The sequence below is a fragment of the Eubalaena glacialis genome, chromosome X (assembly GCF_028564815.1).
Source record: "Eubalaena glacialis isolate mEubGla1 chromosome X, mEubGla1.1.hap2.+ XY, whole genome shotgun sequence".
NCBI lineage: Eukaryota > Metazoa > Chordata > Mammalia > Artiodactyla > Balaenidae > Eubalaena > Eubalaena glacialis.
The window spans coordinates 44,265,731-44,289,893 of NC_083736.1; the positions used below are offsets into that span (position 1 = coordinate 44,265,731).

At 51.4% G+C, this 24,163-nt stretch overlaps 1 protein-coding gene across 7 annotated transcripts; it reads left to right on the plus strand.

The window, feature by feature from the left end:
- The first annotated feature begins 5,686 nt into the window (after window positions 1–5,686).
- HDAC6 (histone deacetylase 6) lies at window positions 5,687–24,127 on the plus strand. 7 transcript variants are annotated; one of them, XM_061179528.1, is made up of 29 exons: window positions 5,687–5,766; window positions 6,841–6,981; window positions 7,070–7,198; window positions 7,334–7,422; window positions 9,366–9,450; window positions 9,539–9,579; window positions 10,311–10,407; window positions 10,555–10,652; window positions 11,640–11,744; window positions 11,869–11,937; window positions 15,544–15,670; window positions 15,767–15,832; window positions 15,925–15,984; window positions 16,063–16,152; window positions 16,453–16,559; window positions 16,649–16,716; window positions 16,962–17,133; window positions 17,245–17,373; window positions 17,544–17,712; window positions 18,022–18,155; window positions 18,689–18,757; window positions 18,867–19,059; window positions 20,557–20,706; window positions 22,032–22,206; window positions 22,317–22,783; window positions 22,868–22,972; window positions 23,106–23,252; window positions 23,350–23,478; window positions 23,701–24,127. In XM_061179528.1, exons 2-29 carry the CDS (start codon window positions 6,871–6,873, stop codon window positions 23,767–23,769), a joined length of 3,450 nt encoding a protein of 1,149 aa, XP_061035511.1. In that variant the 5' UTR covers window positions 5,687–5,766; window positions 6,841–6,870; the 3' UTR covers window positions 23,770–24,127. The 7 variants fall into 7 exon arrangements, with proteins under 7 accessions (XP_061035511.1, XP_061035509.1, XP_061035514.1 ...); XM_061179526.1 differs by having other exon boundaries at window positions 5,696–5,967; XM_061179531.1 differs by having other exon boundaries at window positions 5,696–5,967; window positions 7,073–7,198.
- The last annotated feature ends 36 nt before the right edge of the window (window positions 24,128–24,163 follow it).

Below are 24,163 nucleotides of genomic sequence, written 5' to 3' on the forward strand. Positions count from 1 at the left end.
AGGCTCCGTGGCTCAGGCTTCCCAACGGCTCCTAACAGCAAGCAGCGCCTTTAATTGAGTGCTCACTGTGAGTCGGCAATGGCTGAGAGGCTTCAGTTGCTTTAGTTCATGAATACCTGCAAAAAAAAAAAAAAGACTGAGGAAAGTACACTCATGCTCCTTTTACTAATGAAAAACTGAGGCTCAGAACTTGCCCTGACCACGCTGAGTTTAAGGAGTGGATTTTAGATGGGCGACCCTCCCCCACCAAAGTGAGCCTTGCTCACACTTAACTGGGCTGCTTCTCTTTACAGCTTCTCCCCCCTGAAGCCCCAGAGGTGGGGACTGTGGGCCCGCACATCCTGAACACAGTATGGGTGAGCAGCTGTCCTCAACAGAACAGCACCCTTTCAGCAAGTCACCACACTAGCCCACTCAAGAATCACAGTAGTCCACGCTCCTTACAGGAGCGTGCCCTGGCCCTGTAAAAGCCTCCTGCCTGGCTGCCCCACGGAACCCCAGCCCTCTTACCCTGGAGGAGCCCCTGTCTTCATCTTGAACAGAAACCCCTCTCACGGCACTTCCCTGGTGGTCCAGTGGCTAAGACTTCACGCTATCAGTGCAGGGGGCCCGGGCGGGTTCCATCTCTGGTCAGGAAACTAGATCCCACATGCATGCTGCAACTAAGAGTTCGCATGCCACAACTAAAGAGCCTGCATGCCGCAACTAAGGAGCCCACCTGCCGCAACTAAGACCCGGCTCAACCAAATAAAATAAATACATAAATAAATATTAAAAAAAAAGAAACCCCTCTCAGAACCTGTGTGGAAATGTGCCTGGCCCCGCCTTGTTCAGGAACCCCAGTCCTCATTCCCTATAAGAATGGCTGCCCTAGCCTGGTACAGGAATCTGGTTCTGGAACTCTAAGGGAACCCTTTCTCTAATTATCAACAGGAAACCCATCCTGAGTCCGGACAGGAACACCAGCCCTCACCTTGCACAGGAGTAACCCCAGTCCTCCCATATGGCACAGGAACCTCTGCCTTACTCTGGTTAGGAATCTCTGAGCTCACACTGTAAGGAAGTCCCTGTACCACCCCTAACAGAAATGCCTGTCTTGACCCTTTCCCCAAGCCTCAATCTCTTTATAGGAATCCTGTCTTGACCTTGGACAGGACACCTCTGTCCTCACACTGTACTGGAGCCGTGCCCTCCAGGTAGCATTTTTAAAATACTTCGCTCACAAGAAAATCTAGTGAGTATAGAAAATCTAGACTGAGTGTAGAAGCCCTTGCCTCCACGGTTGACAACGACTCCCGACGTCACTCTGCACAACAATCCTGATCTCGTGACCCACCCCGTAGAGTACGCAGGAACCCATGGTCTAACTCTCAACATGAACCTCAGTCTTGAACTTACACAGAAAACCCTTTCCTGACCCTGTGTCAGGGACGCCTGTCCTGACCCTCTACTTTAAGCCCATATCTCATCCGATACAGGCACCTATGGCCTCACCTGGCACAGGACTCCCTTCCCAGACACTGTACAGGGCTTCTCATCCTCATCCTGTGTTAGCTCCATGGCCCTGACCCTCTACAGGAAGCCTTGAATACAACTGTACTGGAACTTCTGACCAGACTCTCTGCAGAAAACCTTTTCCTGACTCTTAACAGAAATACTTAACTTGACTCATTTATAGGAAACTCTGACCTGATCCTTTACAGGAACTCCTAACCTTCCCCTCTGGAAATACTCTCCTGACCCTGCACAGGAAGCCCTGTGACTCTCTATGACAGCCCCTGCCCTGGGCTTGTCCCAGAAGCCCCACACTCGCCCTGCATAGGAGCTACCGTCCTAAGCCAACAGTAGAAACGCTAACCTGAATCTCTGAAGGTGACAGTGTCCTACCTCTGCACAGGACCTCTGTCCTGACCCTGCGTGGGACCACCCTCTGAGTCCCATCAGGAACTTGTGTCCTGAGCTGGTACAGAAAACCCCACTCTCACCCTCAGCAGGAACCTCTGACTTGAGAGACATCCAAGAAATGAACCAGCATAAAAACACCTGTACTGCATAGAAACCTCTGCTCTGAACTTGTTAAACAATCCAGAATCTGAATCACCATGATCACCTGTCCCGAGCCTGTACAAGAACCCCAGGCCTAACCCCTAATAGGATCACCTGATCTGCATCTCTGGGAACCTAGCTCTGATCCCATGCAGAAATACCTGGCCTGAGTATGTTGTGATCCTCTGGCCTGACCCTCTACAGAAAACCACCCTTCTGGCCTCTAAAGGAACAGCTAATCTTAATCTGCACGAGAAAAAAATGCCTTCACATTCTTCCCTCTCACTCTACAATGTCTCCAACCTTCATATTTTTCTACAAACCTGCCTTACCAGATAATAGAATCATTCTCCTGACCCCAGACAAGAGACACTAACTTGACCCTATAGAGAAACCCCTACACCTACACAAGAACCCCTGTGCTGATACTTTAAAGAGAATTCTCTATAGCAGTGCTGTCCTAAAGAAATACAATTTGAGTCACATGTGTAATTTAAAATTTTCATGTAGCTGCATTAAAAAGCAAAAAAACCCCACAAAAAACAGGTGAAGTTAATTTTAATGATATATTTTACTTTACCCAATATAGTTAAATACAGTTGACCCTTTAACAACGAGAGGGTGGTTATGGGTGCTGACACCCCTAGGCAGTAGAAAAATCCGTGTATAACTTTATAGTCATCCCTCCATATCCTCAGTTCCTCCATATCTGCAGTTTCACATCTGTGGATTCAACCAACCTCAGGTCATGTAGTACTGTAGTATTTATTGAAAAAAAGCTGCATATAAGTGGACCCACTCAATTCAAACCCGTGTTGTTCAAGGATCAATGGTATTTCATTTCAATATGCAATCAATATAAAAGTTATTGACATATTTAATTTTTTATACTAATTTTTTTGGAAATCCAGTGTGTATTCTACACTTACAGCACACCTCAAGTTGGACTAGTCACATTTCAAGAGCTCAGCAGCCCCACGTGGCTAGTGGCTACCACATTGGACAGCATAGCTCTGTGAAGTCTATAGAATCCTGTAGCAGGCACTGCTATAGGCTCTTCAAACCTGTCCCTTTTCTTCCTAAGCTCACACACTTTTCCAACTTCCCTTACAGTTAGATGTGGACATGTGACAGAGCTCTGACCCATGGAGTGTGGGCGTGACATATCACACTTCCAGGCCTGGCCCATAAAAGTCTCTCACACAATCCCCGACTTTCTCTTTCCCCATCTACCAGATGAATAGTGAGAACTCCAAGGGCTCAGAGGAGAGCAGAACTGCAAAATGGAAGTTGCCTGGGTCCATGAATGACCAGTAATAAATATTCACAGTGGATTTTGTATGAGTAAGAAACATGTATTGGGGCTTCCCTGGTGGCGCAGTGGTTAAGAATCCGCCTGCCAGTGCAGGGGACATGGGTTCGAGCCTTGGTCCGGGAAGATCCCACATGCCGCGGAGCAACTAAGCCCATGTGCCACAACTACTGAGCCTGCACTCTAGAGCCTGTGAGCCACAACTACTGAGCCTGAGTGCCACAACTACTGAAGCCCGCGCGCCTAGAGCCCGTGCTCCACAACAAGAGAAATCACTGCAATGAGAAGCCCGCGCACCACAACGAAGAGTAGCCCCTGCTTGACACAACTAGAGAAAGCCTGTGCGCAGCAATGAAGACCCAACGCAGCCAAAAATAAAATAAATAAATTTATAAAAAAAAAAAAAAGAAACGTATTTGTGAAGCCCGAGATTCTGGGTTTTACAGCAGCTAACATAATTTAGCCCAATTAATAACAATCTCTTGACTGAATCTGGACATGAACACCTAATCCTAATATCTATATGAACACAGCTCTGAACCTGTACAGAAACACCTGTGCTGACCCTGAATTAGGCTGCCTAATCTCTTCATAGGAACCTGTCATGATGCAGTCTAAGGAGCTCCATCCTGAATTTGTATGGGAACCCCTAGTCTGGAGCTCCCTAGAAACAACTGGTCTGCCCTGTATAGAAACCCCTGCTTAGTTCAGTAGAGGAACAACACTATAGAAACTATAGGAATCCCTATCCTCACTCTGTCCAGGAACATTTGCTTGACCCAGTACAAGAACACCAGAAATGACCTGACCCTGTCCATGAATCCCTGTCCTCACACCTCACACAAAAGGAATACCTCTCCTCAGGAAACATGTAACCTCTGCACTCAACCTGTAAAAGAATCCCAGCCAGATAAAGGAAACCAAAGACTGACACCCTACAGCAGGGATCAGCAAACTATGGCCTTCAGGCCAAAGCTAGACTGCAGCCTGTTTTTACATTTTTTAAGGGAAAGAAAGAAAATAAAGGAGATAAAGGGGAAGGAAAGGGAGGGGAGGGAAAGGGAGGGAGAGAAGAAGGAAAAGAAAGAAAGGAAAACAAAGAAAGAAAGGGAGGGAGGAGGGGAGGGAAGGGGAGGAAGAGAAGAAGGAAAAGAAAGAAAGGAAAACAAAGAAAGAAAGGGAGGGAGGAGGGGAGGGGAGGGGAGGGAGAAAGAAAATGTCACAGCAGCAGTACGTGGCTTGCAAAGCCTAAAATATTTATTATCTGGCCCTTTATAGAAAAAGTTTGTCAACCTCAGCTCTACAGGAACCTCTCTTCTGACTATACAGAAAAAATAGGCCTTGGCCTTTACAAGACTTCCTACTCTTTTACTTTGCAGGCATCACAACCTCAGAATGTTCCTCAGTGTGTATCATTGTATATATGTTTTCTTTGGTGTATCTGGAGGTTTAAAAGTCTTAGGGCTGTGACCCTCTTCCACTGGGACAAAAAGACACGTTCAGGTAGAAAAAGAGTGGAAGGGAAGAGAAGGCTGGAACTGGGGTTTGCAAGAGGGTAAGAGGGCCCGGCTACTGGGCGGCGGGGCTGTCAATCTGTCAGTTAGTCAGCGATGCTGAACCCCAGACCGCTTATCTCTCCCGCCCCAGCCTACAGCCCGGTAGGAAATGGTGAAGAATGAGAGAGGGAGATTAGGAGGACAAACCGGCCTCCTACGGGGCTGACATTTAGGCATTTAGACACGGTGTGGGGGGAGGTGGGGGGTGGTGCACAGTGGCAACTCCCCCTACCCCCTAGGCACACACTTTCTATTACAGCTTGGGAGCAGAGGTGACCCAGTGGAGGGGGCCGACAGGGAGAGCCGCCACCCAAAGAAAAACTCCCCTCCTGAGGTCCATTCTGGCTCCGGCACTATAATTACCACAATTTTCCAGATGACGAAACTGAAGCCCAGAGATGCTCAATAACTTGCTCAAGGTCACATGGCTAAGTCGCATGACCTCAGTTTCCTTATCTTCAAAGCAGCCTTAAGGAACTACCTCATAGAATTGTGGCCTGCGACAATGCCTGTCACATAATACTTGCTATCATCACAGTTATTTGCCTCTACTAAGACTCTTTCCGCTCCACCGTTCATTTTCGCGGCAGAATATTAATAGCCAACATTTGGTGAGTGCTTCCTGTGTACCACCTTAGTGAATATGAACTCAGAAAATCCTCACATTTATTAACATCACCACTCCCATTTTGGCCGCCACCAGCCTTGTCCAGTTTCCACCGTGCTCCAGGCCCACCAGCCCGCCCTCACTACGTCATCACGGCGCGCCGCGCGGGAAGCCACTGGGAGGAGAGAAGACGCCCCTTCCTAACGGCCTTGCTTGCTTGCTTGCACTCTTGAGTTAATCGCACGGTATAGTTGGCGCCGGTCCGGAGGGCTCCTAAGGTACCTGGACAGGGACGGAGGGACGGCGGCCAAGGCCGCCAGGACGACAGCGGCGGTGGTTGGGGGAGGGGCGAGTTTGACCCCGAGTGCATCGTCCAGCCGCTGGCGCGCGCTTCATAAGGATGCAGCACGGCCCGTGTCGCCAGCTCTCGCGCAGACCCGCAGTTTGTGAGTTCGCGGGAGGTGTGGCCCGCACGAGGGGCGCGGCCTTGCGGCAAGATCCCCAATGTGGGAGGGATTGGGGCGGGCTGTAGAGAGCCCCGGCCCAACGGAAAAGAGGGGGCTCAGGGAATTTTGAGGCGTAAGCCAGGGGCGGAGTTTGAGAAAGGGGCTGCGCCCGCGTCGACAGCGGGGGCGAGAAGGGGGAGGGGCTAGCGGGAGGTGGCTCGGAACTGGCTGAAGGGGCTTGGTGAAGCGTTAGGGATTGGGCCTGGGTAGGGGGTGGGGCCTGGTGGAAGGAAAGGGGCAGTCCCCTGAGGAGCTGGGCTTGTTGAAACGTTAGGGGCGGGATCTAGCCAAGTGGAAGGTGCCGGTCGGGCCAATAAGGGGTGGAGTTAAGTGGATCGTTAAGGGTGGAGTCGGGGCTCTGGCTGGGTCTGGCTGAGTGAAAGAGTGGGTGATTATCCCGGGAGATTGGCTGGAATGGGCAGGTTTGCGAAGGGGTGGGGTCTGGGCGAGGCTTTGAGGAATGAAAGGGTCTGGGAATGGGGCTTGATAGGGCGGAAGGGGCGGTGATTAGCTGGAAAGGGCAGGCTCTAGAACGGACTGAGCCAGGAGGTTAGTTGCTCTGTGAAAGGGCAAGACTTTGAAAGGAGAAAGAATAGTGTCAAAGGGGTGGAGCCTAGTGGAATGGGCGGGACCAGGTAGAATGGACACCCTGCTGGAGGGAGAGAGCCTTGAGAGGCAGAGTTTAGAAGGTGGTGGGGAATAGATAGCAAAAGGGATAGAGACTAGCGTAGGGGGCGGGGCCTGGGAAGGGCTGGGATGTAGGGTTTTCATGGCGTTGGGCCCCTTCGGAGTCACCTCCACCCCATCCCCCAGAAACGCGTCAGGGGTGAAGTCTCCCCAGCCATGACCTCCACCGGCCAAGATTCCACCACAACCAGACAGCGAAGGAGTAGGCACAATCCCCATTCCCCCCCCCACGACTCCAGCGTCACCTCGGTGAGGCCCCAGACCTCGGTGAGGCCCCAGACCTGCCCTGATGAGGGGGAGGGGGAGCAGCGGGCCGTGCGTGCGTTGGACTCTGACCCTTCTCTCTGTTTGGCAGAAGCGAGGTGTTAAAAAGGGTGCCGTACTCCGCTCCAGCCCCAATCTAGCGGAGGTAAAGAAGAAAGGCAGAATGAAGAAGCTTAGTCAAGCAGCCGAGCAAGACCTAGTCGTGGGGCTGCAAGGGCTGGTGAGAGGGGCCTGGCCGCAATTTAACCTCCTGTGACAATCAAAACCCTGAGCTTCTCCATCCTGGACAGTGTGGGATGTTCCCTCTGACTCAGGCCCTCAATGCATCAGTCTCTCCCATTTTTTTTCCTTGCAGGATCTGAACCGGGAGGCCAGGACACCGTCTGGCACTGGCTTGGTGTTCGATGAGCAGCTAAATGAATTCCACTGCCTCTGGGATGACAGGTGAGGCTGGCTCCTCCAGGCCATACCCAAGCCATACAAAGACATACACTTAGAGCCCATTAGAAGAACGAATCCTGTCTTATACTCTAGCCTAGAGACTGGAAGCAGATGATTTAGGGAGGTGGGGCTCAGGCTTGAATGGGTTGTTTTCATTTAGCCAACAAACATTTATTGAGTGCCTTCTGTGTGCCGGAGATGGTGATACAAATGTGTCAGACAAGACAGACAGGGAGCTGACAGGTGAGTAGGAGAGCAGGTCACTAAACCGCCATCAGCAGTGTGAGGTGTTTAATGAAGGAGGACCTAAGACCAGAGCTTTCAAGAGTGTTTAATAGAGAACCCTAGACTAGCATCCAGGGTTCCCAGAAGGATTCCTTGAAGAAGGGATGTTTGTGCTGAAATGGAAGAATTACATTTCCCATTCAGTCACACATTACAATCCATCAGCAAATTCTTTTGGCTCTATGTTCGAAATGTATTCAGTATCTGATCTCTCCTCACCGCCTCCACTGCCACCACCATCATCACTCACCTAGACTTGCAGAGGCCTCCCTGTTTCCACCCTCACCCCTGCTGCCTGTTCTTCACACAACAGCCTAAAAAAATATGTACGAGATGATGTTCTCTCTCTTAAAGTCCTTCAAGGGCAGGGTGTTGCCCTGAAGGTAAAGTTCAAATTCTTCATCCTGGCCTCTAAGGTTCCATGTGATCTGGCTCCATATCACCATGGTGACCTCGTCAGCCAATCCTCCCCCTCATTTGCTTCGCTTCACTTCACACACAATGATCCCCTTGCTGTTCTTCCAACATACCAGGCACTCTCTCATCTCAGGCCTTTACCCTGGCCAATCCCTTTTCCAGAGACTCATTTCCACCTTCTCGTCTCCTAGTTAACATTCACATCTCAAGGAGACCCTCGGAGAGGGCTTTGCCTAGCCACTCCCCTTCTCCCACACCTGAGCGTCAAGATATTCCTAGCCCATGCCATTGTTTGTCCATTATTATACTTATGTGTTTACTAGTTTAGTATCTATCTCCCCTATCCCAGTGGAAGACTCAGGATGGCAAAAGACTTCATTATTGAATACATATCTACCGTCTCCTGAGGCGCTAGGGACAGGCAGTACACAAAACAAACAAAACTCCTGCCTTCGTGGAGATTACATTTTAGAGGAGGGAGACAGATAGTAAACAAGCAAAAAGCGAGTGATAAAGTGTATTAGAAAGAGAAGTGCTGTGGAGAAACACTGAAGCGGGAGGGAGAGTAGCAGAAAGTGCAGTGGAGGGGACTCTTCAGTTTTAAATACGATGATCAAGGAAGGCCTTACTATCTGAGCAGGGATCTGAAGGAGGTGAGGGAGTGAGCTATGGAGACATCTGGGAGAAGATTGTCCTGGGCAGGAAGAAGAGCTAGCGGAAACGTACTTGGTTTGATTGAGGAACAGGGAGGAGCCTAGTGTAGGAGAAGCAGAGTGAGTGAGGGGGAGAGCAGTAGGAGATAGGGGTCAAAGAGGGAATGGGGCAGGTCGTGAAGGGCCTTCTGGGGCATGGGGAGGACTTTGGCTTTTACCCTGAGTGAGCTGGGAGCCAGGAGAAGTTTTTGAGTAGAGGAGGGACATGACCTGATTGGAGTTTTAACCAGTGTCTGGGCTGCTGTGCAGAGAAAGGACTGTTGGGGGAGCAAGGGCAGAAGCTGGGAGGCCAGCTGAGTGCAATAGCCCAGGCGAGAGGTAATGGTAGCAGCAGTGGGGGTGATAGGAGAGGGCCAGGCTCTGCATATATCATGAGAACGGAGACCAGCAGGCGCCAGGGATGACTCCAAATTTTCATGCGTCAGCAGCTGTGGAAGGGCAGATGGGGAAGATGTGCAGAAGCAGATGTGGTGCTCACCAGTGTCATATATATCTGTATCTATATCTGTATTTGTATCTCTGTCAACCCAGCTTCCCTGAAGGCCCTGAGCGGCTCCATGCCATCAAGGAGCAGCTGATCCAGGAGGGCCTCCTGGATCGCTGTGTGTCCTTTCAGGTGAGTCCCCCAGCCGACATCCTGGGCAGAGGGCAGCAGCTGGTGGGACAGCCAGAGCCTTAGCCCTTTATTCCTCATGTCTCCCCAGGCCCGATTCGCCGAAAAGGAGGAGCTGATGTTGGTTCACAGGTGAAGGCTTGTGAGCCTGGTAGGAATGGGGAGGAGGCTGCCCTGGGCCAACCAGGGCAGGCCAGATCCTTTGGGAAGGAATGTCATGGGCTCCGTGGTCTTGGGCAAGTCACTGAGCCTCTCTGAATCTCAGTGTCATCGCCTGTAACTTGGGGGCTAGTAAACATGAGCTCCTCAGGAGGGCTTGATATGTGTCGGGTGCTTAGAATGGTGCCTGACATATCATCAGTCCCTGATGAGCTCTTTTTGTTATTATAATCTGATGTGTAAACAGATGATGGATATGTGGACAGAGTGATCAAGGGGTTCCCCCAGGGGGCTGAAGGAGCCCAGAGTAAGAGGCCTGATGTGGTATGGCTCAAGGAAAATTAGTGTGGCAGAGGGGGTATCTGAGCTGAGCTTTAAGAGGAGAAAAAGAATGAGTCCCATGAAGCAGAAGGCTGAGGAAAGGGAGATGCAGACAGCTGGAACTGTCTGGCCAAAGACCTGGAGGTAGGATTTGATGTGGCCAGAGCAGAGGGCAAGGGTTGTTACTGGAAATGAGGCAGGCTGGGGAAGAAGCAGGAAAGGTATCCTACATCCCAGCTATTCCCCAGATTGACAATTGAGGAAGCCTGACTTGTCCAGGGGTTTGGTGCATGGAGGACTCAGCTGGGAAGGGCATAGGGCCCTGGTTCAGGGCCAGGGAGGGAGGCGGGCCCCTGAATCCCATCCCCCATCTATGTACCCAGTCTAGAATACATTGATCTGATGGAGACGACCCAGTACATGAATGAGGGGGAACTCCGTGTCCTAGCAGATACCTATGACTCAGTTTATCTGCATCCGGTATGGATGAGAACTGTGAGGGCAGAGGGTGGTGGCAATCCCGGGGTCCCCCATCCCCACATCCACCCCACCTTGGAGGGGGGGCAGCTGAGTGGACAGGGCTGCTATCTCCCTCACTCCCTCTCTGGCTCCCCACTGTCTCTCCAGAATTCATACACCTGTGCCTGCCTGGCCTCAGGCTCCGTCCTCAGGCTGGTGGATGCAGTCCTGGGGGCTGAGATCCGGAATGGCATGGCGATAATCAGGTAGGACCCGCTAGCATAAGGCTTTTTTACATTACAAAAAATTCCTTTCTCAAATGTAAAAGGTAATGGTATGGGAAGTATATTCACATGGTTCAAGAATCAAATGTTAAAAAAGGTTGGAGGTCAGGTACAAGTAAAAGTCCTCCCCACCCCCGTCTCCAGACACCTGCTTCCTCTCCTGGAGGCAGTCGCTGTCACCAACGACTCTTGTGTCCTCCCAGAAATAGTCTGTGCCATTCATGGAATAAATACCATATTTTGTTGATTCTAAGATGTATATTTTTTTCATATTTGAAACATCTTGAAATCCGGATGCATCTTATAAACAATGGTGACTCAGAATTCCTTTGGCAGCATTTTCTGCTTTGTTATTGGCATGTAAAATCACAGTACATCTTCTCATCATTGGCATCCCAGAAGTGATGAAATGCAGAAGACGTAGCTTTTCTCCTACCTCCCCTTTTTTAGCCACAAATTATGGTAGCACTCGACACACTCCCTGTATCATGCATTTTTCACTTATATATCTTGGAAAGCTTTTCTCTTAACAGTGTATAGCCTAGACCCATGTAGAACGCCATTATACAAATGCACAGTAAGTTAACCTGCCTGCTACCATTGGGCATTTTGGTTCTCTCCAATCATTTGCTGTTTCCAAAAAATGCTGCAGCAAATATCCATTTATAAACATGTTATTTCACCCTTTTTGTTATATAGGTTGTGGCCTAAGTCCCCAGGAGCAGAAGGACTTGGTATGAGGGTGTATGCATTGATAATTTTAATGAGCATTATCAAATTTCCTTCAGAGAGAGAAGAGTAGACTGGGGGTGAGGGTCTGAGGGACCCAATTACTCAGCTCCTGGCAGATGTGCAGGCATCAGCACTGGGGGAGTTGGTGGTCCAGGATTAGAGAGCAGGGAAGTGTCCATCTCTGAAGAGGAGGACCCCTCACCACCATCAATCTGTGGCCTTCCCTGCCCTTCCCAGGCCTCCTGGACACCACGCCCAGCACAGTCTTATGGACGGGTATTGCATGTTCAACCACGTGGCTGTGGCTGCCCGCTATGCTCAACAGAAGCATGACATTCAGAGGTCAGCAGCAAGCAGCAGGGCGGGTGTAATGAGGGTGGCGCAGGGTTGGGTATCTTGGTCTAGGCACTTCCCCCAGATGCTCCTTGATCTTCTTACATAGTGCCCCCCTCTCTCCCACTCACAGGGTCCTTATCGTGGATTGGGATGTGCACCATGGTCAAGGAACACAGTTCACCTTTGACCAAGACCCCAGGTATGCCCAGAGTACCACCCTAGATGCTAGACTCCCAGCCACCCGCCATCTTTACAGGCCCAGCCAGAAGGGGCCCAGGAGGGAAGGGGAAGCATTCACATTTGTTGGGCCTGCCCTGGCAACAGGTTCGGTACTGCCCTCTGCATGTCTGCTGTCTCTTAATTTCATTCTGAGGCAGGGACTGTTGGGTTCCCCATTTTACAGATCAGGGAACTGAGGCTTACAGGTTAAGAGGTCATAGAAGAAGTTGAAGAGACGAGATTTGAGCCCACAAATGTTTGGAGATCTCGTTCACCAATTTATCCTGGAGCTGGAGTGAACCTCAAATTACTACTTTATGTTTTCTGATTATGACAATACTGCAAATTTTATTTCTTTAAAAAACTAAAGGGAGTTAATTCCCTGGTGTCCTAGTGGTTAGGATTCCGGGCTTTAACTGTCTCTGCCGGGGTTCAATCCCTGGTCAGGGAACTGCGATCCCGTAAGCCACATGGCATGGCCAAAAAACAAACAAAAAAATTAAATATCGAAATGTCTAAAGCAGTGAGTCTCCTGTAATTCCTATCACCTCAAAAGTAACTGTTGATAGTTACAGAATTTTTCCTGTAGATGTATGAATATTCATCATTATCATTATTATTATTAACATACTACCACTACATTTTCTTCAACAACTTGCTTTTTGCATTTAACAGCATGGTGTGGACACCTCCATGTTAGTGCCTCTGAAAAGCATCTCGTTCTTTGTAAGAGCTGTACAGTGTTCCATTGTATGGCTATACCTTTGGTCATTTAACCCCAGGATGTTTATAGGTCTTCCCAGTCTTTGCTATACAGATAATTCTACAGTGAATAGTCTGGTAAATATATAATTTTATACTCCTCTGAGTATATCTGTAGGATGAATTTCCAGTTCGTCAGAGGGTCACTGTGCTTGAAAGTCTAGAATCTAGTGCCAGACTTCCCTCCAGAAAGAGAACCACCTTACCCTTCCTGCAGAAAGTGATTGAGCCCATCCTTGTCAGTAGGGGACACTACTAAATAGTTGTTGTTTTATCCAGCCTTTTATTGAATTGACTGCATAAATTCCACTTTTTCCCATGGTTCCTGAGCTCCTGTGGCCCATTATCTAGTCTAGGTTGGTTGTTCTCCAGACATTGCTTTATTATTTTCCACCATTCAGTGTTGCTGACAGATGTCTAGATGTCAGTCTGATTTTCATTCCTTTCCAATATATTTTCCTCTCTGGAAGGTTTTAGGTTCTTCTCATTATCCCTGGCGTTCTGAATTTTCACCCTGCCCCTCATTCTGCTTACCAGTGGTAGATATTTTACATCTGAAGACTCATGCCTTTCTTAAATCCTCAGAAGTTTTCTTCTATTAGATTGTTGATGATTTCTTCTACTGTGTCCTCTCTGGTCTCTCTGTTAGTCAGATGTTAGACTTCGTGGGTTGATCCTCTGTGTCTCTTATTTTTTATCTCATGTCTTCTGTCTCTTTTTTCCTTTTGCTCAGTGTCCTGGGAGATTTCCTCAACTTTACCTTGCATTCCTTCTTTTAAGCTTCAAGAGCACTTTCTTCCTCTCTGTGTTTATGCTCTACTAAACTTTAGTTTAGTTGTTTTCCTTGTCTTCATAATAGTATTTTACGGGCTATCCAATTTGTCTCCAGCCAGGACCCTCCTGATGGAGTTAAGAGATTGAGAGATGGGGAGCTGGGAGACTGAAGGTCATGGATAGATTTTTTTTTCATTTATACATTCTTATTCATAAAGAAGAATGCATTGAATATATTCACAATTCTTCATATCTATGCATATCGTCATATATCCACAAAATAACACAGCTATTGCCTCCAATGCACTTTTAAAACAAAAAGAATGATTAATGATATTAAGGAATTCTTGTTATTATGCCTAAGAAAATTAACAAGAATTCATTTAGTAAACTAAAGCTTAGTAGTTAAAAGGAACAAGTAAATTTAGTGAGTTGGTTATTCAGTGAATTGGCTATTCAGAATTGATTTTCTGAGCATTGACCTGGATCTGTGCTTGACTTCTCCAGAAGGGAAACCTCAGATTGTCTTGGGTGACTTCCCAACCTGTTCAGCATGGGAGAGGGCCTGCTGGGGCCCCTGGAGCCTCAGACTACTTTCCAGAGATTTGTTGAAGTCTCTAATTGTCTGACATCCTTTCTCCCACTCTCTGTGTTCCTGGGTTGATACTTGTTTAAAATTCCTTTACTATCTTTTGACTAGGATTGTAGGAGAATGAGGAGGTAAACCTGTGCTATCAGGCCACCATTCTTTTACTGGAAGTCAGTTGAACTTATTTTAAAATCTCCTTCTATTTGCTTTATAAACTTAATTTCCTTGGGTGTTAGTTCTTCTGTTTGTTGACTTTGGTGGCTCTCTTGTGGGGTGGACTTTCTTCAAATCTTTTCTTTATTCCTATCTTTCCCGATGATAATATTTATGTTCTACTGTATGTTTATCTGTTAGAGTCAAAAGTAAAACAGTCATCCCCCATCTACTCAAGACCAGAGCTTTCACATGGTCTTTATCCCCCCAATTCCAAAAATCCTTGTATACCAATTGCATTTAATTTCACAACTATATTATCAACATTTATTAAAATGTGACTGTTAAGTTTGTCTAGATTTATTGCTTACCACTGTTTCTTGCATTTCCCTAAAAAAGGAAAAAAGTGCTGCCTTAAGTCCTTTCTGGAACAAGGCAGGGGGTGGATGAACAGATGGATGGAAGGATGGATGAGAGATATTCATTTTGATCGCCTCAGTCAGAATCAAGCCCTCCTACTTGGCTTACTATCAGAACATATACCATTGTGTCTTTTCAGTATCTGTTCTGTGTCAGCCCCCCTCACTGCTCTGAGTGCTCAGTTTCTCACCTAGAAAATAGAAGAAATAGTAGAGGTAGCCTGTAAGGTATTGGAGACAAGGAATTGCCCCCTCACTGGCCTCATGGAGCCCCAGCCAGCATCCCCACTCCAGCTCCACATACAGAACCAAGTCCCACCCCTCCTAACCCCTAGGCCCTGAGTCTCCCCACTTCCTTCAGGGAAAATACTAAGCTCCCTAGCCTCGCCTGGCGTTCTTTTCAGCCTTAGCTGGCTCCCGCCAACTAAGGCCAACTAAGAGCCTCATGCCTCTGTGGGCCTCCAGTGTCACAGGGTTTGTCCTGCTGTCACTATCTTGGTCACAGGGGCTGGTGGGTGGGCAGGCATGATCTAGAGTCCCCCACGGGGTCAGGAGCCCTAGGGGGTGGGATAGACTTGATAGCTCTCAGGGTCTCAGAGCTAGAACTGGGTGGGCACTGAGAGGGGCAGCAGTGTTTGCTGAGGGAGCAATTTCAGTAAGAGAGCAAATGAATGAGTGAGTGAGGTAATGGATAAATAAATGGAAGAATTAATGGATGAGAGGATGAATAAGCTGGCAACTGAATGGAAGAATGTATGAATTAAAGAATTCATGGGGAAATTAATGAGAGAATGAGTGAATGGTTGAGTCAACTGTGGTAGCTGTGGGTTGGGGGTTTCTGGGGGGACCGACTCCTCAACCCCCACCTCTTTTTTTTCTCTGTCTCTAGCGTCCTCTATTTCTCCATCCACCGCTACGAGCAGGGTCGGTTCTGGCCCCACCTTACAGCCTCCAACTGGTCCACCACAGGTTTTGGCCAAGGCCAGGGATACACCATCAATGTGCCTTGGAACCAGGTCAGTATCTGCCCACCCTTTGCCCCCAAAATGAGGCCCACCCCTGCCCTTCAGGGCAGATGGCAGGACGTCCCCATCATGCCTCCCTGTCTGCAGGTGGGGATGCGAGATGCCGACTACATCGCCGCTTTCCTGCACGTCCTGCTGCCAGTTTCCCTTGAGGTCCTGTGGGTCTGGGGTGTGTTGGGGCAGAGGCGATGTTGAGGGAAGGGCCGTGAGGGCAGGTGGCCTCATGTAGTTCCTACCCGCTTCAGTTCCAGCCCCAGCTGGTCCTGGTAGCTGCTGGATTTGATGCCCTCCAAGGGGACCCCAAGGTAAGGCAGGCGCACTGGGATGGCAGGAGGGCAGAAGGGGGCCACACGGAGCAGGGCTGACCCTCCACGTCCCTCCAGGGCGAGATGGCCGCCACTCCGGCAGGGTTCGCCCAGCTAACCCACCTGCTCATGGGTCTGGCAGGAGGCAAGCTGATCCTCTCACTGGAGGTGAGTGACTCACTTCGTCTCTCAGCCCATGGATCCTGGAAGACGTAAGAACAACTTTCAGTCCTGTCCCAGCATTTCCACTTACTAGCTGGACAACCTCTCCTAAGTCACTCAGCTTCCCTGTGCCTCTGCTTTCCTTATGTAAAATGGGCATTATAATAGTAGTAATCACCCCATGATACTGTCCAGCACATGAAATGAAGTCAGCCTTCAAATGCCCTGTTGCTTGACAACACCCTACTCTTCTCTGGTAACATCTGGTTCTTCCCTGCCCTCCCTCATGTGAACTCTTTCTCCCAGGGTGGCTACAACCTCCGCTCCCTGGCTGAGGGCGTCAGCGCCTCTCTCCACACCCTTCTGGGAGACCCTTGCCCCGTGCTGGAGTTCCCTGGCGCCCCTTGCCCGAGGTGAGCCCAGGTGGAGGAGGGGAGAAGTAGGCCCCTCATTGCCCACTCAGGGGCCAGTTGGTCACATTTTCCCCTCCCTTGCCCTCCAGTGCCCAGGCATCGATCTCCTGTGCTCTGGAAGCCCTTGAGCCCTTCTGGGAGGTCTTTGTGAGATCAGGTAGTTGGCAGGAAGTGCGCTGGGTGGGGGGTTGGGCAGGGAATGAGCTGTGGGAGGAGACTCTTCCAGACCCCACTCTGACTTTCCTCGCCACCTTGGTGGGGGAGGGTCAGGCCCTCTCTCTCACTGGGCCCTGGTTTCAGGCCTCCCACCCCTTTTTAGGTTTGGGTAAACTGAGTGCCAGAGTATTAAGGGGATCCAGGGTGGGGGAGTAGGACTAGGGTGAATGTGGCCTCCCCATGCAGCTGAGACCCTGGAGGAGGAGGACACTGTGGAGGGGGACAATGTGGAGGAGAAGGAGGAGGAGGGACCGTGGCAGCCCCCTGAGCTCCCAATCCTGACGTGGCCGGTGCTGCAGGCTCGCACAGGGCTGGTCTATGACCAACAGATGATGGATCACTACAACTTGTGGGACAAGTATGCAGTCAGAGAGACGGGCTAAGTGGGAGGAGGGGAGGGACCCCCCGGGAGGGACCCCCCCCCCACTTCAAGCACACTAAGCCCTGCCTCCGATTCCCCCACTCCTAGCCACCACCCCGAGACGCCTCAGCGCATCCAGCGTATCATGCACCACCTGGAAGAGCTGGGTCTTGCCGGGCGCTGTCTCGCCCTGCCCGCACGTCCAGCCACGGACGCTGAGCTGCTCGCCTGCCACAGGTCAGACCCCTGTGGCCGGGGTGGGATGGGGCCTCAGAGCACGCAAGCCACCCTGGGGGCTGGAGCCTGGGCTTGCCTCTGTTACGTGGAGCTGCTGCGAGACACAGGAGAGGACGTGGAGGGTCAGAGTTCCCTGGCTGTCCCCTTGAGTGCCCCCTCTGTGCCTCCAGTGCTGAGCATGTGGATCGTCTGCGGGCCACGGAGAAGATGAAAATCCGGGAGCTGCACCGCGAGGGCGCCAACTATGACTCCATCTACATCTGCCCCAGCACCTTCACCTGTGCACAGCTGGCTGCTGGCGCCGCCTGCCGCCTGGTGGAGGCTGTGCTGGCGGGAGAGGTGCCTGCACTTTGGGGAGGGGACCTTGGGCTCCAGGAGAGGAAGTCCTGGGGGTGGGGGTGGGGAAAGAGGCGGCTCTGAGAGGTGGGCCAGGCCTGAGGAAAGGGGGCATGCAATGGGAGGAGATTCTAGCTCACCAGAGGCCTGGCTCCTGGGGAAGTGCACCCAGCGGGATGGGGGCTACAGGGTTGGGGGCCCCTAGCAGCTGGTGGAATAGTAGAGGGACAGGAGAGATGGAAGAGGAGAGGAAAGGGAAGGGAAAGCGGGGAGGGTGGGTGGTCTAATCTTTGTTCCCTGCCCCTCCGCCAGGTTTTGAATGGCATTGCTGTGGTGCGTCCCCCCGGCCACCATGCAGAGCGGGATGCCGCTTGCGGTTTCTGCTTTTTCAACTCTGTGGCTGTGGCTGCTCGCCATGCCCAGGCCGTCAGTGGGCGTGCGCTGCGGTGAGGCCTCCCTGCCCCCACCGCCTGGTGCTTACGCAGCAGGCCCCATAGTGCAGCCCCCATAGTTACCCCGAACCACCCAAGGGTCCAATTGCCCAGCACTTCCAGAAAAGGACCAAGGATCTAGCCTCTCAGTGCTTACCCAGATAGGATCCCCAGATTGCGGCACCCAGGTGCTTATAAAACAGAATCCAGGGTCCCCTTCCCCAGAATTTCTGGCCCCTGATGACTATCCCAACAGAACCCAGGGTCCGGCCTCTGGTGCTTCCTTCAAAAGACCCACGATCTAGCCCCTGGCACTTACCCACACAAGGCCCGGGATCTGGCCCTGAGCACTTGCTCGGGCCCACAGTGAAGCCCTTAGGACTCTGATAGGACCCACGAGCCTGCCACCCAGTGCTTTCCCCAGGGACCCAGGGTCCTCCCATCCGCAATAAATGCCCCTGCATACAGACTCCAGGGGTCTAGTCCCTGCCCTCCCCCAGGGGGCAAGTGTCCCGGGGTAACTGAGAAGCTGTCCCCTCCCTCCTCAGGATCCTGATCGTGGACTGGGACGTCCATCATGGTAATGGAACTCAGCACATATTTGAGGAGGACCCCAGGTGAGGGGCTGGGGCAGGGGGTGGGGTGTGGTCAGGGAGGTGGGCGGGCCATGCCTCATGGGTGCCTCGCTAACCAGGCACATCCCTCCTTCCCACCGTGTTCCTGCAGCGTGCTGTACATTTCTCTGCACCGCTATGATCATGGCACCTTCTTTCCTATGGGGGACGAGGGTGCCAGCAGCCAGATAGGTCAGGCTGCAGGCACGGGCTTCACCGTCAATGTGGCCTGGAATGGGCCCCGCTTGGGTGACGCCGACTACCTGGTTGCCTGGCATCGTCTGGTGCTTCCCATTGCCTATGAGGTACGATTTAGGACACACAAGACAGGACTGTGTGGGTGGCAGCAGGCGTGCATGTGTCCGACATCTCAGTGACTGATCCTGTGAGAGGACCTGCGGGTGGCTGCTGTGATGGCTTTGGGGGAGGGGATGTGACTCTGTGATGGCCTTTGGGTATGTTTGTGCAGTGGCTGTATGTGACTGCCTTCTGTGTGTAACTGTGAGGACTTGGGAGTGTGCGGGGATGGTCTTGCCTGGGGGTGTGCCTGGCTGTGTACCTGTCCTGTGTGTACACCATCACTAGTGCCTATCTGTGTGTGATGGTGGCCCCATGTGACTGCCATCTCTGTGGAACTGCACGTGCTAGGTGGGGAGGGGTTCGAGCACGTGTGAAACTCTGCGCAGGGAGCTATTTGTCACTACCGCTGCTCTGTGTGATGGGTGTGATATTGTGAGTCACTGCACATTGCTCTCTCTGTGACAGCCAGTGTGTGACTTTCTGCATGTGGAAGGCTGTGTGTGACAGTCATCTCTCTCTCCTATGGCCTATATACATTTCCCTGACTCTGTGTGAGTGGCTGTAGGTAACTGCTTCCTCCGTGTGTAAATTGTGTGTATGTGTGGCAAATCATGTGTACATGACTAACTCTGAGGGTGGATGAACGTGAGCGCCATCTCTGTGACCTCTGTGCAGACATGCGTGTTCAGATGTGTATGTGTGTCTGTGCACAGTTGGCTGTGACTATCTCTGTGTGTGTGTAACTCTATGAAATAGTATGTGTGACCATGTGCAAGCGACCACCTCCTGTGGGTGCAGCAGCACATGTGACTATTGTGACTGTGGTGGTGGCATGTGTATGATTGTGTTTGTGCAGGGGTAGCTGTGGATTACTGTTCCCTCTGAGAAACTGTGTGTGCGTGCGTGACTAGTACCATGTATAGTCTGGTCTGTGTGAGACTGTCTGATTGTGTGTGGGTATATGTGACTGTATGTGACCATCTTCTGTGTGTGGCACTTGTGTTGTCATCTTCTGTGATGGAAACGTGTGCACCTCTCTTTGGCACCGTGTGTATAAAACCCTGTGTTGTGCCCATGTGTCCCATGTTTGACCCAGGGAGGGGAGTGTGTGCCTCTTGGTCTCACCCTTGGGTGTGTATGTGAGGACATATCTCTCCGTCTCATGTCACCGTCTCTTGACATGAGTCTCCACACCTCACAACTCTGCTTCATGACCCTGTCCGTCTGTTTCTCACATCTCCATATCTCTGTATCTCGGGTCTCTAAATCTGTGTCTGATGTGTCCACATCTCTGAATCTCTCTTGTGTCTCCATGTCCTCCCCTCCCTATTTTCAGGGCTCTGGTCTTGTGTCATCTGGGCTCCAGGTCCCATGTCTCCATCTCTCTGACTTGCATTGCCATGTCTTCATTTGTCATTGTCTGTGTCTCTGGGTCTCCCTGAACTGCTGCCTCCCCACACCCCCACCCTCATGCTCACGTGTCTCTTCTCTGCCTGCCTCAGTTTAACCCGGAACTGGTGCTGGTCTCAGCTGGCTTCGATGCTGCCCGGGGGGACCCACTGGGCAGCTGCCAGGTGTCGCCTGAGGGCTATGCCCACCTCACCCACCTGCTGATGGGCCTGGCCAATGGCCGCATTATCCTTATCCTAGAGGTAGCTGTCTCGGTCCCTCTTCCTGCGGTGGGAGGGTGGTCGGGAAGACTTGGGTGTCCCCACCCGGGGTTGTGGACACACACTGAGCATTAGTAATAACACCAGCATTAGCAACTTTAATTGAGCACTCACTATGTGCAAGACACTCTTCTTGGCACTTTACGTGCATTATTAATGCATTTACTTAACAAAGCAGCCTTGTGAGGTAAGGTCTACTGACCTCATCATTTTCCTCTCTCAAGATCAGGGAAACTGAGGTACAGAGAGCTGTGGTGACTAGCCGGAGGTCACACATTTAATAATGGCAGAGCCAGGCCTTGAACCCAGGCAGCCTGGCTCCAGAGTCCTTGCTTTTTACCTCTACTTGAACTACCTCCAACAAAATCCTGAGACAAAGGAAATTCACTGACCTTTTATAAAGTACTCAGTGCCCCCGCCCCCTGTGCCTCAGTTTCCTTGTCTGTAAGATGTAGCTGGCTAATCGTGGAGGGGTGCCTGGCACATGGTAAGCCCTGTACCAGAGCTGTGGCTTCTTATGGTTATGCATTGTTCGTACATTAGTTTAACCCACTCAGCAACTTTCTGTGCTGTTATTTGTACTCCTTCACAGATGAGGACAGTAAGTCACAGAGAGATTAACTGGCTGGTAAGATGTCCCACCGTGTGCCCAGGCCTGCCTGTGGCAGAGCAGGGTGGTGGACTCTCTCCTCAGGTAGCCCAGGTTCCAACCTCAGTGCTGCCTCTTACCAGCTGTTAAGACCTCAGACAAGTCATCTAACCACTCTGAGCCGCGGTTTCTTTATCTGGAAAAAGAGCAGAGACTGGGGTTCCTATAGAGTGTGAGAAAAGGGGGTTCCCATACCAGGTCAGGATAGAGATTCACGTAGAGAGAAAGACCAGTTGTTCCTGTACCAGGGCAGGGCAGGGCCTTCTGTGTGGGTGGGGCCAGGGGTTCCCATACTGTGAAGGCAGGTTTCTGCACCGATTCAGCACATGTGGTTGTGAGGATTCAGTGCTTAGAATAGGGTCTAGCACACAGCAAGCACTTAATGAATGTCAGCGCTTACTAATGTTGCCATCAGTACTGTCATTCTTGTGGTAATTATTATCTTGCACTTTACGTCACAATCTTATCCCCCTCAACGACCACCTCACACAGTGGGTGCTGTCCATCTGACAGATGTGGGTTCTACTTACTTGTCCCCAGTACCTACCCTCCAGACTTGCAGGACCCCAAGGGGAGATTGGGAGGCAGGACATCTCGTCTCCCAAATTCCCTGAGGACCCCCCCATCATACCTTTCCCTCCTCTTTTCCTTAACAAAGGGTGGTTATAACCTGACATCCATCTCGGAGTCCATGGCCGCCTGTACCCACTCCCTCCTTGGGGACCCGCCACCCCTGCTGACCCTGCTGCGGCCCCCACTGTCAGGGGCCCTGGCCTCGATCACCGAGACCATCCAAGTCCATCGCAGATACTGGTGCAGCTTGCGGGTCACAAGTGAGTGGGTAAGGGGAACTGCGGGCAGTGGGGGCTCAGGGGAGGGCAGGGTTTAGAGGCGGGAGAAGGGATAGCACCCACACTCAAGGATCTCCCTTCCATGGTTCCAGAGGTCAAAGATAAAGAGGGACCCTTCAGTTCTAAGTTGATCACCAAGAAGGCACCCCAGCCAGCCAATCCTGGGTCAACCAAGGGGATGACCATGCCAGAAGGGAACATTCTGGAGGCAGGCACGGGGAAGGCCACCTCAGCAACATCTGTGAAAGAGTCCACTCCAGGCCAGACTACGTCAGAGACAGCTGTGATGGAGTTCACTCAGGACCAGTCATCAGAGACAGCCATGGGAGGAGCTGCTGGGCTGAACCAGGCCACCTCAGAGGCAGCCACAGGGGATGCCACGCTGGACCAGACCACCTCGGAGGAGGCTGTGGGGGGAGCTGAGCTGATCCAAAGCCCTCCAGCCTCATGTGCTGACAGTCAGACTCCTCCAGCGTCACCTATGCAAGGAGCCACAACCCAGATATCCCCCAGTAAGCTGACTGGAAATCTCAGGACCTTGGAACTAGACAAGGCACAGGTAAGGCCCACCACACCCAGGTAGGGGGGAAGAAGGGACAAGAATCAGGCCTCCCGGATACATCTCTTATCTCTGTGTGTATAGGAACCCCCAGAAGAGGAGGAGCTACTAGGAGAGGCAGCTGGAGGTCAGGACATGAATGAGTCAGTACTGATGCAGGTCACTGGAGACCATGCTGACACTGACCAAGTGAGCTCTGGGAGAGGCTAGAACAGTGGCTTCCTTCTCATGCCCGTTTGTGCCTCCACGTAGGAGCATGCGCTATAGGAACATATAATGGGGAGGTGGAGTCCCTACCTTACTCAGTTTCACCCACCCCCAGGCCATGTTTTATGCTGTAACACCACTGCCCTGGTGTCCCCATTTGGTGGCAGTATGCCCCGTACCTGAAGCAGGCCTGGATGTGACCCAACCTTGTCAGGACTGTGGAGCACTCCAGGAGAACTGGGTGTGTCTGTCTTGCTACCAGGTATGCAGCCGAGGAAAGGGATAGGGTGGAGGTTGGCCCAGGAGCAAACCACAGGTGGGTGCTGATTCCCCACCCAATGCTCGCTCCCCAACCTCAGGTCTGCTGCAGTCGTTACATCAACGCCCATATGCTCCAACACCATGAAGGCTCGGGACACCCGCTGGTACTCAGCTACGCCGACCTGTCTACCTGGTGTTACCACTGTCAAGCCTACGTTCACCACGAGGTGGGCCCTGGGCAGACCCTCTAATGTGTGCACACTCACTCACACTCCCCCCCCGCCCCCCCACACACACACCTTTTGTGATTGCATAAGGGGCGAATGGAGACCCTTCTGCATGCGGGATAGGCCAAGAGACAGGGCGGTTGAGGGCTGGAGTGGGGGCAGCCTCCTGGCTGAGGTAGAGGGGTGCTCACTCTTACCTCCCCTCTCTTGCCTCCTCCTCAGGCTCTCCTAGCTGTGAAGAACATCGCCCACCAGAACAAGTTTGGGGAGAACATGCCCCACTCACACTAAATCCCAGAGTGTGCGCCTCTTCTTCACCTTCTGAGACCCAAGATAGACCAACCTTAGTTCATTCCAAGCTATACCTTTGATGAGGGGTAGCCTCACTCCATCCCATCCTGAAGACCCTTTACAACTCCCCCAGGGTGCTGATTTAAGTGTATATATTTGTAAGAGGACTGTGATGATCAATTATAGATCTCCCACTGCCTGCTCAAGGGACTCCATCTACTCTGCCCCAGAAGTCAAGGGGAGCAGCTCAGTGACCCCAAGAGGGGGCTGATATAAAGATGATACTTTGGAGGGAAGGGGGATCAACTGGCAGGTATGGCGGGGTTGCATATGTAATAAAGTACAAGCTATTACAAAACTTGGAGAAAGCTTTTAATCTTGAGTGGGTAAAGAA

What these genes read in the sequence shown, in the direction of transcription:
- HDAC6 (XM_061179528.1), top strand. Translation starts at nt 6,871, where the DNA reads ATGACCTCCACCGGCCAAGATTCCACCACAACCAGACAGCGAAGGAGT. An exon ending in TGCTGCCAGTTTCCCTTGAG is followed by an intron (nt 15,833 to 15,924) that starts GTCCTGTGGGTC and finishes TACCCGCTTCAG; the next exon opens with TTCCAGCCCCAGCTGGTCCT. An exon ending in CCCTCCAAGGGGACCCCAAG is followed by an intron (nt 15,985 to 16,062) that starts GTAAGGCAGGCG and finishes ACGTCCCTCCAG; the next exon opens with GGCGAGATGGCCGCCACTCC.